Genomic DNA, 15,016 nt, shown 5'->3' on the forward strand with positions numbered 1-15,016 from the left:
GTCCAAGCCAAGAGGCCTTGCACTTCCACAGTTTGCAGGCCAGGTATTACGGCAAACTCTGTGAACTAGTCCAAAATGGCCAAACTGTTAATGGTTTGCTGTCCTATGACACAGCCAGTTTAAGACAGCATTAAATCTCACGTTAATTTCCTATACTCATAAGCTGGATCACACACACACTTACATAAAGACTGGTAATATCTAGCTCAAAAGACAGGTAAAAAATCAGAGGCAGTAACATCTTATACACTACAACACAGTTTACCAGACCTCATTTGTTATTTCTTAGGAAACCAAAGATACTAAGTTTTTAAAGCAGGAGTGTCAAGAACACTGCTCACTATTTTCCAAATCCAAAAGCTTAGTGCTTAAGATATATAATTACAGCATGTGCAGACACCTAATTTGAAAGTACAACATATTCAGGAGAACACTTAAAAAGATGTCTGTAGTGATATCTGTTTCATGTAAAGATGTTATTACCAAGGTATGACGTCAAAATCCTTCTGGGATCTTTGCAGGTTGTCTCGAATTACCTCCCAGCCTAGTTCAATTCTCCTGCGCTTGCCTGGTGCTGTTTCATCACTGGACTCTCTTTGTGATACAGCATATGACTGGGTAATTTCCAGAACTTTGGTATCCTCCGTAAAAACCTTTTTATAAAGGGAAATTTAAAAGTACACAAATAAAAAAAAGTAGTATTTACAGGAAAACTGAAATGTCAAACTAAACCAGTCCACTTTTTACTCTGTATAAAGCCTCTTAAGAGGCAACCAGAATTATTATTTATTATTCTTTACTGTAACAGAACCTCTGCTTCTAGTCTAATAAGCAACACTAGTGAAACCTAGTGTAATTTAGGAGTCCGCGTTTCTAAACTGCACTAAAATTAATAACTAAACATAACAGAACACAGACAAAAGGTAGTAATACTTCAGTAAATGATTTTGAGGAAATGTTAAAGCCATATGAGTTTCAAAAGCAAAACATATAACACAGTAAATATATAGTTAACTTCAGACACAAATAAAAATGTTACCTGATGACAAATATCAGCCATTAACTCAATCAAAGTTTCCCTTACAGCAATATTACGTGAGCCTGAAGAATATTTTCCTCTACTACTGATGAGATTTATTTCATTCACCAGCAGATCATACAGGTTATGTAAGATGCTTTGCCATTTTGTTGAGTCATATGCACCTGTACATGCAAAACCGATTAAAAGTCAACATGTACCACCCACTTGAGACACTACATAAACCTGCCTAAGAGAATGCAAAAAACAGCCAAAATCAGAGTAAAGCATACAAAGCTTAACAAATGCAGGCCTGCAAAACAAGTTTTATAATAGAGAATGAATACAGGAAACAAGTGAAAAAAGTTAAGAGGTGATTTAATCAGCATATACAAGTAATTAGGGTAGGAACGAAGTTTCTAATAATTCTTTATCTAATTGGAAAGACTACAATGAAATGCAATGGATAAATTTGGACTAATTATAAACTCTTTGCTATTTGTAGCCAAAGTAAAAAAAAACCCCAAACTTTTAAAAAAAATGATGCTATGACTGAAATAGGCCATGACAGTCAAACACAATTACTGAGTGATGTTCTCTGACCAATTTTATACAGCAAGTCAGACTTAGACCATAGTAGTAATTTCTGGGCTTAAATAAACCTGGTAAAATATGAATACATGTGGCAACCTAAACTCAGTCTAAGCTGTTATTTCCCTTCCCCAAAGACTCTGTGTTTTGATTTAGTAAATAAAATCACCTTTTGATTAAAAAAAAATAAAAATCAACCTTTACAGGACTTAATACAATTAATATTCTCTTAGTGCATGCAATTTGAAAACTCATTTTCACTTTTGCTCAATATTAACCTATAGCATAAAACTACTGACAAGTAATCATCATTTTCATTAATGTTTCCAAGACTCAGTATCAAAATTCAGAAAGTTGGCACAATAATTCAAACCATCACATACAGTGATAGAGCTTTCTATCGTACCTTTTTCCTGAGTTTTTGCACCCTTTGGATGATGAATATGAACTTGGAGACGAAAGAACTCAATTATTGATTCCTTCAGGGAATCCTTTGGTCTATACTGAGTCCATATATAAAGCACTGTAGGTAAAATTTCTTCCCCTACTTTACAAATCCGTATGCGACAGTTGACAGCAAACTTATTGCAGAAGATATTCATTGCTCCAACAATATGATCCAGGCCTGCAGTACTCTTCTCCTGCCTGCAACATAAACCCAACACTCAAATTTCCAGAAGAAAAATCTTATTTCTTTTCACAGGAATTGTTTAAATGTAAATAGTAGCAAGTAACTATATTCAAAATATTATTTTCCTAACAAAAGCAGAAGTTATTAACATGTTAAAGAATTTATTAAATTGGTGTTCAAAGACAGAACAAAATATGTCTAAAGAAGTATCATCTGCTATTACTTAAGTCTAATCCCAAATACTTAAAATGAGTTATTCTCTAAGAGTAGATATTAGCATACAAAAGGAGCACCTGCAACATACCTCGCACACTGCATTGATTTTGAAAAGAAGATAAACATATCAGAATTCAAACCATCAGTTTGGAAGCAGTACCCTCTTGTAAGTGTGTGAATTATCCTAGCCACCAAGACTCTATTAATCTTCCCAGAAGGTTTGAGGTATAATTGGCCATACAGGATCAGCAACTCTGCAAATGTATTAAAAAAAAGTATATATGATAGAGTGTGTATACATGTTCTAAATCTACAAATATATATAAAAACATATATATTACAGAGGATTACACAAAAAATGCTTGAAGCAAAATATTGCATTAAATATACAGAAACCACCATTCTGAATGCAGCTGCACGTCACTATTCACAAAAGTTAACTGGGGAAAAAAAATCCAACATGTGGCCTTGTCTACACTGGAAGTAAAGTTATATTCATTCCGAGCTGGGATACAATCTGCGTTGTGTTACAGTGCACAAAGTAGCTATAGCCACACGATCAACTTTCACAACTACTTGCACACTCAACTTCTACTCTACATTTGATTACTCAGCACAGCAGGCTCCATTTGTGGCAGAATACTCAGAAACAATTCACAGCCACACATACATTAACAAAGAATTTGGTGTAGCAGGAACAGGTAAACAGATCAGAACAGTTGGTACTGAGGTTCCCCGTGTCTCTATTACATGCAGTTCAGCTAGTTCACTCTAGCCTGCAGACCAACACATCCATGCTTTGCACTTACAAAGTTTTCTGAAGGAAAGACCCCTTCCTCAGATTTTTGCTTTCTTATCTCAAGGCCCATTTAAGAATCATCACACTGTCCTTTCATCAGCCTCATACAAATCATGGTAGCACATTACTGATCCAACCATCACCATCAGTTTAACACGACACATACAAAAGCCTTGCTGCTATTTCATTTATGCCACCTACAAGTGACATGATACTGTCCCTCAGTCCACCAGTGGACAATATCCACTGCAAAGAACCAAAGCGGGAAGAAATACTGATTCAGTCCTATGACCTTGGCAGGTATTCTGGGACAGCACTTTGAATGAATGGATATCCACCTCTCAGGCCTCCTTTTCTCTAAGGAAAAATATAGGTAGAATGATCTTCTGGGAATCCCAGCCACTATGACTACTTTGTTCACAGTCAATGAGACATGATCTCAGAGCAGCTGTAGTCCTTGGGATGCAGAATGACCCTGTACTGTACTTTTGCTCTGTAGAGTGACTGACCTAGAAGAGCCTGACAGCCCTCGACTCTGCTGGTCAGCAGCTCATCAGTTTGGGGTGAGGAAGCTCTCCACAGACAGTCAAGATCAAGGCCTCTAAGGCACTCTCTCAGAATCTTTTCCTTTGAATATTCTGCATGGGTGACATTGATGGCATTGCTCAGGGCCCTGAGCTCTGGATTCCTGTATTGTGGAAAAGTCAGCTTGGGACAACTATAAATAAATAAATCACAACGCTACTGTTTCATTGTTGGGCAGGCCTTCATAGATTCATGGACATCTTGGACTCCAGCAGGACTCATAATGCCACCTTCACCAAGTCTTTCATAACTCTGGCCCCAGATTCAACAGAGGTACCAGCACCTTCTTTCCAAGCAGGCATAGCGTCATTTGCAGAACTCAGATGACTCTCTGAATCACAGCAATCAGAGACAGTTCATACCCCTATATTACTGGGTCACAAAGCTTTAACCTGGTGACAACAGTGCCCAAGCCTGGTTTAACTGTCCCTTCTGCATAAAGGGTGGAAGTGGAATGTGCATCAGTGACCTCCCAACACCCTCAGAATAGTGGGTCCAAGACAACTGCAAGTGCACTGCAGCCCAGGGTCCCACCAGCCCACAGCCAATGCCCCCTGTCCATGCAGGGGATTCTTATACTGGGACCTCCTCAGGTTGGGAAACCACTCCTGCGCACACCTGCAGAGCGCTTACTGGATGAACTCTTTTCACATCTACTCTCCATGCTCTTAACCAACCTCCTCTCAAAGAACACACGTGCAATGAAAGCACACAGCTTTACACAAAGACTAGAATCTGAACGGGAGCAAAACCAGCAGCACAACAAGCATGTGAACGAAAAGCATTCAAAAAAGAAGAAAACTTGATTCCACATCACCAGTTGATCTCTTCTCATAGCTGAGCCTGCTTCAAGCAGGGGACTGGACTAGAAATCTCCTGAGATTCCTTCCAGTGTGAATTATTCTTTAATTCCCTGAGAGCATCAATACAGCTATAATATATACAGAGATTAACAGGGAAGAAGGAAAATATTGCATATGATTTTTTTTTAAAAAACACATAGAAACATAGGAAAAAAGATTCCTGAACTTCTCCTGAAGGCCAACATGATCATCTGGAAACTAACAAAACCTGGTTGACCTGGCTGAACTAAAAGAGCAGGCACAATGTTTCTTTTCTCCATGGAGAAACAGAGGCCCCAAAAGCCGTAACAGTCTTTAAATCCTGCTGTCATACCTTATCCTCCATGATCCATTTAGACATCTGAGTAGAGACTTTGTGGACCAGGCCCCCCCACAAGTTGTCAGAAGAGTTGAAAACCCCCTCCCTTGCTTGACTGAGCTTCCTCTTTTTTCTCCAAGTTCAACTGCCTGCACACCAGTCTACTTAAGAGCACAGTCTAGTGTATTTTCATGCTGGAATTGTTACTCCTGCCATCTCTCCAGTGCTTCATACTTCCAAGCCTCTGTCAAGCCTCATCTAAGTGAGCCAAGACCTGCTATCAGACCTGCTTATAAAGCCTCATGATCCTCAAACACAGCTTTCATGCTGTCCTCCATCTCACCCCTTCAGCTCTGTGGTGTTGCAGCACCCTCTCTGGGATGCCTGCAGCAACACTGGGACCAGATCAGGGGTGAAGAGGTAAGGGAACGAAGCTGCTGTAGCATCTCTACAGAAGAATATGCAGAAGAAAGAAAAGCAAGTCTGTTGGTCCTTGAATATATGTGACAATGCATGGTTCTGTTGTTTATTGCCATTCTTCCCACAGTTCTTAAGGTATCAAGGACAGAGTTTTCTGTAAGTGGCAGTAATACTGGGATAGATCCAGTTCTGCCTTAATTCCTACAGCAGACGGGTGAAGTCAAGCTCTGAAAACCCTAAGATGTGCTACCTCCAGTATCAGGGGGTGGCACAGCAAACAGAACATCTGGACATTTAGACTAAGGAAGACACAGTCTAATTTGTTAAGCAGCACGAGTGGAAAGAGGCTTCCTCAGCAGTATCAATTCCTCCTTGTTTTGGTGGCTGGTGTTTACTGGAAGATGGATCAAGAATCTCCTGCTGCTTTGAGTCCATGAGGAGGTACTGGATGAGGTCTTTCAGCACTAATGGACTATCTCATTCATTTTTGCTGTGAATGTGATCTGCACAAAGCAACTACCTTCCTAGATTAAGGAACAGTTTAGGCTTGTTTCCTATGGAGATCGCACTAACTGCCCACATCAGTAATCAGCTACCTGGAATTTCTGCTGAGGCAAAAGTTTACTTACATGTCTATCTCATCTTGGATGTTGACTTGGCATGCCATGAGCTCAGTGCGCCCTTAGAAACAACAGCATATCAACAAGTGGAACGGAACAACCTTTTTATCCCTCCTCCTGTTGGTGACCCCCTAATTACAGACTACCCAACAAATAAGAGCGCTTCTAAACTCTACATGTTATATTCTTAGGAACTGCCAGTGCTGTGAAATAAAAGTCACTGTTTAGCACTACATAGGGTCTCTGCACTGGAACATTCATGAACAGCAGAGGTGTAAGGAGCAAGACTGCTTCCCCGTAGCTGACACAGGACAGCTGAACATGCAGCCTTGTCAGTTTGTGTATGGGGTTGTGTGGCAAAGGGGGTGTCACTACAATTGCCTGCTACCTCACTCGATAACAGACATGCTGAATAAATGGAAACCTTTCAACCTATTGTCATGGTTTAGGTCAGGACAGACTAAATTCTTGCATTTAGTAAAATTCTAATTATCGTTTTGCTTTTGTTATATACCTCATGGGCAGTGTTTCCCCATAGTACAATGTCATCAACGTACTGTAAGTGTTCTGGGGTACTTCCCTCTTCCAAAACCTTTTGTACAAGTCCATGACAGACGGGCTAAGCTTCCATTCTTGTGGCAGAAAGTTCTAGGCACGCTGTACTCCTCTCCAGGTAAAGACAAACGGTGGTTTACACTCAGGGGCCAGGGAAATGGAAAAAAATGCATCAGCTGTGTCAATGGTCATATACTGGGTAGCACTCTTCGCTTTGAGTTCCTACTGTAGTTCTAGTATACCTGGTACTGCAGAGTTCAAGGGTGATGTTACCTCATTCAAATATCAATTAGCTCTGATTAATATCCAATCCCCATTGGATTTTCACACAAGCCTGATGGGATTGTCAAGCAGTGAATGGATTTGAGCAACTACCCCTCAGCTTTCCAGTCCTTTGATAAGACCATGTACAGGACTGCATAAATCTCTGTTGGTCCAACACTGTCACCAGTGCATTGAGTTGCAAACAGCACCAAGTGAGGTGAAGTCTGTTGTAGCCCTGATTCCTCTTCCTTCTGAGACAGTCAGGCAGTAGAGCAAAGAGGTGTCCTCATTCATTACTTACAGTGGCAATACCAACTGCCCACTGACATCCTCACGGGTCCCTAAAATATCTATTAATTAAAAAGTCAATGTCCAAGATGCAAGAGGCACATGGCCCCATTACCAGTTCAAGGGCTTCCAGTTTCCTTTAGTAAGATGGAGTTCAGCTTCTACAGGCCTCACACGACTCCTCTGATGATGCAGGCAGTATATACCAATATGACAGCTTCTCATAATGTTTAAGAATATGACTACCAACATTCAGAAGCTCAGAACTTCCAGCAGATAAGAGTGCCTCATGAAGTCGGTATTTGCTTATCAAATCTAACTGCTTTGGGGCAACAGCTGAAATCCATGTTATTACTTTCAATGCCTGCACCAGATCACTGATTTTATAAATAGGAAGCAGACTTCTTCATTGTATTCCAAAAATTATAAACAAGCATTAAGGTGGAATCACTAAAAAAGGCTATGATAACCTTTACAAAACTCATATATCTCTCCTTTAATAAAAGCAACTTGTTTCATTTAATGGATTTAAGTCTGACTTCCTCTAGATTTATGGCCTTCAGTCCTGCCTCACTTCAGTAATTAAATTTCACTGTGACCCTTACGATACAATGACAAAATTTCTGCTGTCACACTTAACAGCTTCTGTCCATACAGAGACAGCCTCAGCTAACTTCCATGTTCCTAAACTACCTAACTACCACACAGCAACTCCCAGAGGCTCCTCATGCAACCTGTATGTAACTTTCTGGTAACACTCAGTTTCCCTTCTCTGCCTTGATCAATATTGGTCTTTGATATTCCTGGCTTCTTGTCCCATCCCCTACCCACTACCCTCAGTTCTACCCGAGTACCCAGTTCTTCAGATGCCTTTCCTGTTTATTGCTCTGAACTCCAGCTTCCAGCCTCCCTACCTGATCGGTTCCTGCCTTCGCATTCTGCTCCAACTTGCAGGCTAACAGCCCTTTGTCTTCTACTCCCTCCACTGGCTTCTAGTCTCAGACAGCTTCCCCACGCGGCTCCAGCTTTCCCTTCAATCTTCAACTTCCAGTTCTATCTCCATGGCCAAATGGTACCAAGTTCTTTAACTTCTGAGATCTCACTCTCAGGCTCTCTAATTACCCAACCACATCTCCCATCCTGAATGGCTCCATTTAAGTCGCTCTGCTTTTCCAGTCTTTGGCAGGTTTTTTTCCCTCCCCTTTCTATCTCAGTACCACCATGCCCCTCTTCCGAGTTCTTTGCAGGCTTATTTCCATTCTGTAGTTAGGCAAGTCTCTTCAAGCTACAGATCAGAGTATTTTCTCATAAAATGCTGTTCAGAGATCCAAACTCTGACTTCAAAGCACTACACTATGCAAATAAAGATAGTAGTTCTCCACTTTCTCCAGAATTGCACATGTAACATTCAACAAGCTAGACTGTAAGACTTCTAATACCTTTTTTTTTCCAAATTACTGTTCTATTACCTCAACAAATGAAAACAGAACAGTTGAGAGCTTTGAACATGTCAGATGATTCAAAACACATAAACATTCTTCTGCATGCTAAATAAATCAACTGTCTTGAAGTCAAATCCAATCCTCTGAAAAGTGAAAAATTATGTTTGCATTTCCACTCATTCAGTTTGCATGCTATATTATTACCTAACTTTTTAATCTGTTTTTGTCTATTTAAATCTTGAGCTTTCCAGTTTTTCCTTTATATGCAATATGAGCATATAACAACACTGACTCAATGTCTTTTTAGGACCTTCATAAACCAACAAAACTCAAATAATAAAATTTAATAGTAATACATTAACTATATCAAAACTATACCAGCCAACACCTAGTAACTTGCCAACAACTGCACACCAGCACCAGTTTTACTGAGGCTATTTCCAGCACGCACATTCCACGGATTTACTACACATGTTAAGCCCTGTGGAGACCATGCATACATAACCTGATTGTATATAAGTACATATGTTTCAGCAATCAATAGACAAACAGGATGCAGAAAGAAAAAAATCAATTCCTAATCTTTGCTGCTTTGCTTATTTCAACTGTAAGCCTTCAAGGCTGACACTATTTTACTCCATGTTTTGTGTAGTACCTCCCACAACAGGGCATCAAGCAACCTAAAATGCATCTACACACGCTTCTATAACAGGAAAAGACATTTGTAAGTAGGCTTAAAAATGTTACCTGACCACTGCTGCTGGGATATCTCACACCAATATTTCCTTACTGAGAGGATATCCTTTAGGAGTATACTACTACAGTCAGATCCATAAGCAGCACAACTTGTTGGATCTCTTATAATTTCCGTGACATAAATCAGAAGTTCCTGACATTTCAGTCTGGGTCCTCCTACATGAAGGAACAACGTGAGACTGTAGTTAACCCAAAGTGTGCCAAATAAATCTGTAATTAATTGTCTGTAAATGTTTACTTAAAAATAAAAAACCCCCTACAGTTCAGAAACTTTTCTATTAGGAATCATCTTCTTAAACTGTTTCTGAGAAAGAAATTACTTATGAGACGATACATCAGGTATTGAATAATTAGAAAGAGGCACTGTGAACACCAACAAGGACAAAGAAGGGACACAAAGGACTGATTCACATGAAGATCTTTAAATTGTAAGCCCCTGGAAGTGAGCAAGATGAACCCTACCTTGGTAACTTACTTCAGAGTAAAAATTCAAAGATGAAAGCAAAGCACCAACACAAAACAGTAATTCTATATCAATATATATCACTGACTTTTATTAGCACATCTGATGAAATACTTGACCAAACTTCCAACTTCTTGCATCTTTTTCTGTCTGGTAGTTTGGGTTGAAGCAGATGCATTTGGTTTTGTCAGTTGCAGGTTTTTCATTTCTTTTTGGAAATATTTCTGCAAGACACTTCAAAAATAAAAGAGATATTAATTAAGGATCTGCATATTTATGACTAAAGTAAAATAGGTAAATGTTGTTTTAGCCTAGAATGTGAGTGCTTGTTCTTCTCATGATTCTAATTATCAAAGACTAAAACCAACTGAAATATATTACAGCTTAAGCATGATGGAAATAATCTATAAAAGGAGCTGTAAATTTTAAAGATAACCCAGAAGCAGCTTGAATAGGAACTAAACTTTCCTTTAAACTCTGCATAATGCTAAACATACTATTTATAATTAGGAAAAAAGGCACTGTTAAGTCTTTTTATTTATGCTGCAACATTATACAACAAAGTAAGTACTCTTCATTGTTTCTGTTGGGGAAAACCTTCAAGTCCTATTTCTCCATCATTTAGAATTAACATATGGATTAGATTTTAGATCTAAGAATAGATTAAACATTTCACTGGCTTTGTCACTGGCAATTGTTACAACTCGACCTGGACTAGGAGCCCAGGGAGTCATAAAGGTTTTGTGATCCCCTTGGGTTAAATTAAGGTGAAACAACACCAAACGACCGGTCAAAATGTTTTACTTGCGGTAGAAACAACTTAAAACTTGGAAAAGGATAGTAAGCCATGTGGCCTCTTATTGGTATATCTGTAAGAAAGAGAAGAAAGGAAGTAAAAGAAAAGGAAGGGAGAGAAAGAATTAAAGAATCCAGATGACCATCCCAGATTCCAGCGTTGTCTCAGGTCTGTTAATCTTGGGTGGTGGGTGCACATCCAGCAAAGTTTTCTGTGTCTTTTAAGTTCACCTTATTGGCTGATTAGCACACTAGACAAAGAGAGGCAGGTATTCCACAAACTCATTTGCATGAGAGAAGAGGAAAAAGTGGAGCATGTGTTGAGGGGGAATGGGGTGCATTAACACTTTCATCCAATTGAGTCAGTAGTTGTCATCTCCCCCTACTATCTTACCTTTTCCCCAGTTTTTGCTTCTTGGGCAATTATCCGACCTTTGGCTACATCTGCTATGGAGTGGTTTTCTCTCTTAACAGTCTTCTAGCTCTTCTTCAAGGATAGCAAGGCCTACATCATTTATCAAACTCGTACATTAAAGTGTAGGCATTAACCCAAACAAATGGTTTCACTCAGTCTACATCTCCATCCTTCAAGGCTTATCTAGGGAATCTCAAAATACAACTGCGAGGGAGTGGAGCCATGCACCCTTGGCACATAATTCATTCCCTAGACTAACCACAAAGGCCACAACTTGTCCTTGAGGCTTTCCACATTGATGAATGTTTGAGGCATTAACTCCTTCAGTTCCTCACAGCAATTACTGTAGATTTTCTGGCCTACTATTTATATTCAGTTTACTGAAAGGGCTCAAACCAATGAATTTCTGATTAAGACTAACCTGTGATGCATGAAAGTTTTGCTTGTGTTTGTTTCCCAAGGACTCCTCAACTGTTTTCCCTAGGCCTCTTTGTCTATCTAGACAAAAGTAAAAAGCTCCCTACAGGGAGTGGACTCAAAGCCTTCAATGGGCACTTGGGCAAACTAAGATAAGGGGAACTCAAACAAAAGGACACAGAGATACCATCTAAGGAGGATGATCTCACCGATTTAGGAAGAAGACACCTGGACTTTACCTCACAGCACATGCTCTGGAAAGAGCAGACACCGTGAAGACGACCATGTACTTCCCTCCACCACCGAAGCCCCTCACCCTATTTCTACTACGCATGCTCAGACTGTGTAAATGAATCCCGTGAACTCATTATCATAACACACCCCTTTTCAGGAAATCTAATGAATATGTATGATTTGTGTGTATGTAAACTGATGTCCCTTGCTAGTTCGTGGGAGCCCTTATGGTGGAGAATCCCCAGGGCGACCCCAGCGCTGCTAAAAAAGAATACCTGCTTAACAGTTATATTGAATTCTGACTGTTAATTTCTTCATTTCATTAGTGTCTATTTTTGTATTCCTCCTATGTATTCCGAATATATTATTGGTCATCTCAAAAGCAACATATAAAATGTATTGAATACTTCTTATCGTATTTTTGGTACAGCTATGAAACAAGAACTACTCCAATGCTGTCCCATTAAAAAACATAATGGAAAGCTGACCAGACCCAGCCTATAAAAACTAATACTTCAGATGCACTTCTAACATGAAATTTAACACTGGTCCCAGCTGCTCTAAGAACTTATCACACTCATGCCCAGTCCAATCTTATAGTACACCTAAAGCAGATTGTATCAAAAATGGGTCTCCACAAACCTCAGCACAGCTTCTTTAATTCACAAGCCACCGTATTGCAACTGTTTCTTGAAGAACCCAGTAACACAAAAAATTCTAATGAGCTATCTATAATCTACATATGAACTATATGTTGAAAATCATATGCAGAGAATAATTTTCAATAAAAGAAAGTAACTATTATTTTTGCAAGGACAAACGACCAGCCAATTAATGATCAGTTTCCTAGCAGTTAAGTTTTCTGTATGTGGTAAGTGTTGCATTTTTGGCTATTTTACATTTACTTCCGTCAGAGACTGACATAAGTCATTTCTTTTTTACAAGCTAACATGGAGTCTAAACCAATCTGCAGAAAGATAAGCATTAAAATAGGCCCAATAAACAAAAGAATGATGTTCCACAAAAGAAAACTGCAACAACTCACAAAGAAGAAGAAGAAACTACCTAAATACAGCATCCCAGTTGAGTTGTTTTCCTTGTTTAGAATCAGAATTCCGGTCCAGCTGGAGAACTGTTTCAGAATCACGGAGAAGTCGCTTGAAATTTTCAATTTCCTTCTGAAAGTGTATTTCAGGAAAAAGAATTATTAATGATTCTCTTCATTGCTAATTGAGGCACACACACCAAAATAAAAATTGTTACCCTTCGCTCCACAGCTTTCTCATTTTCAAGGCGCCGACAACAAATGAGCAGATCATGCAATGCAAGACTCATGGTTCAGTTTAACAGAAGAATCATTTGTATCTGTAAACAGAAGAAAAGGTTAAAATAGTCATTATTTTATTTAACACAGAGCAAAGTCAACCAGGCAAAAAATTGGGAATACAATATATTAAAAATCCAGTATCAAATACAATCACAGAGTTGCTTCCCTGAAAAGTTCATTCGTATCTGGTTTAGTCTTATTGGTCACAAGACTGAAGCAAAGTTTCATGTCAAGAATATAATCTATTCCCACAGGCAACAGTCGTAAAGTGTAACAGCAGAGATCCCCTTCACATGACTGACTTCCTTTTTATGAGTGATAACAGAGTAGAGTTGGTCAGATAATATGGAGCAAAATTATACGACTAAAATGACACAGAGTTGAATACATTCAGGGAAACAGCACCAACTTTCAGTAACTAGCTGTTCGCAGCAGCTCTCTTACCCTGATGCTACCAGGAGGTTGCACTTTGAAGACTCTCTTCTTCTCTCACACCCTGCATTTTCATAGGTATGCACTATCACATTGACAAATCCCTCTGGACTCAACGTGTCAAAGGATGCTCAAGTATCAATCATAAGAGGAAACAACTTTTTCCTTCTGTTACCACTTAAAATTATGCCTCATCTCCTTCAACGGAGGTTGGAACTAGCTGGACCTTGCATTTCTGGTCTACATAAAGTTATGCTGATGGAGATCATGACAATGACATTATATACAACTTCCATGTTTCTCCTTTTACACCTCTAAAGCAGACCCAAGAGAAACTGTCTAAAAAAGACAGAGACAAGTTGGAAGTAACTCCAAGCATATGCTGCTGAGGCTGCAATAAGCAACTGAGAACAGGCATTCATGATGCATAGCACTACATCTTGAGCACTTAAGTGAGACTATAAAAATACCCGTTTAGCCAAGTAAAACCTTATATATCTACTTCGGCTTAGAGTATATTTATTTCCTTTGGCTTCAGTCAAGATCAGGCTGGGACTAAGTACGATCAGAGATATGGTGATAGTGTTAGGTGTGTATGAAAAGGAAGATGTAAGCAAGAAGGCTGGCTGTGCTGTACAACTGAACTCATTTAAGTGATGAAGTGTTTCTTTACTAACTTGCTGCTTTTGCTGAAAGAGAAGCAGAAAGGAAGAAGTAACTTTTTAAACACTAATGGCTTCTAAAATGCTGATGGGCTGAAAAATGATTCACTGAGAACTGTAGCAACACGTGTTGTATGTTGTAGGGACTGGGTATCAAAGGGGAAGTCAGTCCTCTCGTTTGTACCTAATGGTATTTCACAGCCATAAAAACAACACTGAAAAATCCCTAAAACTGAATCCATTCACTATTTCTCTTATTAGTTACATAGTTCTCCAACTATCACATTATGACCACGTTCATCCCTTATAAAAAAGTTACACATGGCAATGAAGGAACACATCCAAAAAAATTAAATCACGGAGAGGTGTTTACTGAGCAGCTGCTGAGGTGCTCAGGTACAGGCGTACAGGGTGTCACAACTAACGGGGGCCATCCTGCCGCTCCCACACGACAAGCTCCGGCTCTCCCACATCCCCACGAGGCCGCCCCCCGCGCCCGGCCCACACCACGCGCGAAGCCCCTCCGGGGCCCGCAGCCCGCCCAACCGCCGCCGCCACAGCGGCACGCCCGCCGCGCCCCGCCGAGCCGGGCCGGGCCCCTCACCTCAGCCGCCCGCGGGCGGCAGGGCTAAGAGCCGGGGTCACCACCCCCCCACCAGGACTCGAGCCCGGGCAAGGGAAGGCCGAGCAACCCCTCAGGGTGCGGGGCAGAAGGGGAGGGCAGGAGCGGGCCCACCTCCGAGCGGCCTGGCGGGCGGCGGGAGCCAGCCGAGGCGGGCGGCCGCCCCCTCCTCCCGGCAGCGCGGCGCGGCGCGGACCGGCGCGCGCGTACGGCGGCAGCGGGCGGACCTGGAAGCGGATACGCGGCAGTGGCGGGTTCCGGCGGAAGGGGCCGGGCGCGGCTCTGCCTGGCGGAGTTTCCGCG

The 15,016-nt window shown here is 40.6% G+C and overlaps 1 protein-coding gene across 7 annotated transcripts in view; it reads right to left on the reverse strand.

The window, feature by feature from the left end:
* Positions 1–14,944, reverse strand: part of ATM (ATM serine/threonine kinase) — an 82,017-nt gene extending 67,073 nt beyond the window's left edge. For 4 of the 7 annotated variants that reach the window (XR_012622121.1, XM_074816122.1, XM_074816121.1 and 1 more), the window contains exons 1-9: positions 14,828–14,944; positions 12,934–13,035; positions 12,736–12,848; positions 9,898–10,043; positions 9,338–9,502; positions 2,545–2,710; positions 2,016–2,254; positions 1,040–1,203; positions 484–653 (exon numbers count right to left, since the gene is read on the reverse strand). Coding sequence is in view for 6 of the 7 variants with exons in the window: in XM_074816122.1 (XP_074672223.1) it covers positions 484–653; positions 1,040–1,203; positions 2,016–2,254; positions 2,545–2,710; positions 9,338–9,502; positions 9,898–10,043; positions 12,736–12,848; positions 12,934–13,005 (1,235 nt within the window). In the remaining variant the exon portion in view is untranslated. The other 3 variants (XM_074816120.1, XM_074816123.1, XM_074816124.1) reach the window with 3 other exon arrangements.
* Between the last annotated feature and the right edge of the window lie 72 nt (positions 14,945–15,016).

The sequence above is a fragment of the Strix aluco genome, chromosome 2, assembly GCF_031877795.1.
Source record: "Strix aluco isolate bStrAlu1 chromosome 2, bStrAlu1.hap1, whole genome shotgun sequence".
Taxonomy (NCBI): domain Eukaryota; kingdom Metazoa; phylum Chordata; class Aves; order Strigiformes; family Strigidae; genus Strix; species Strix aluco.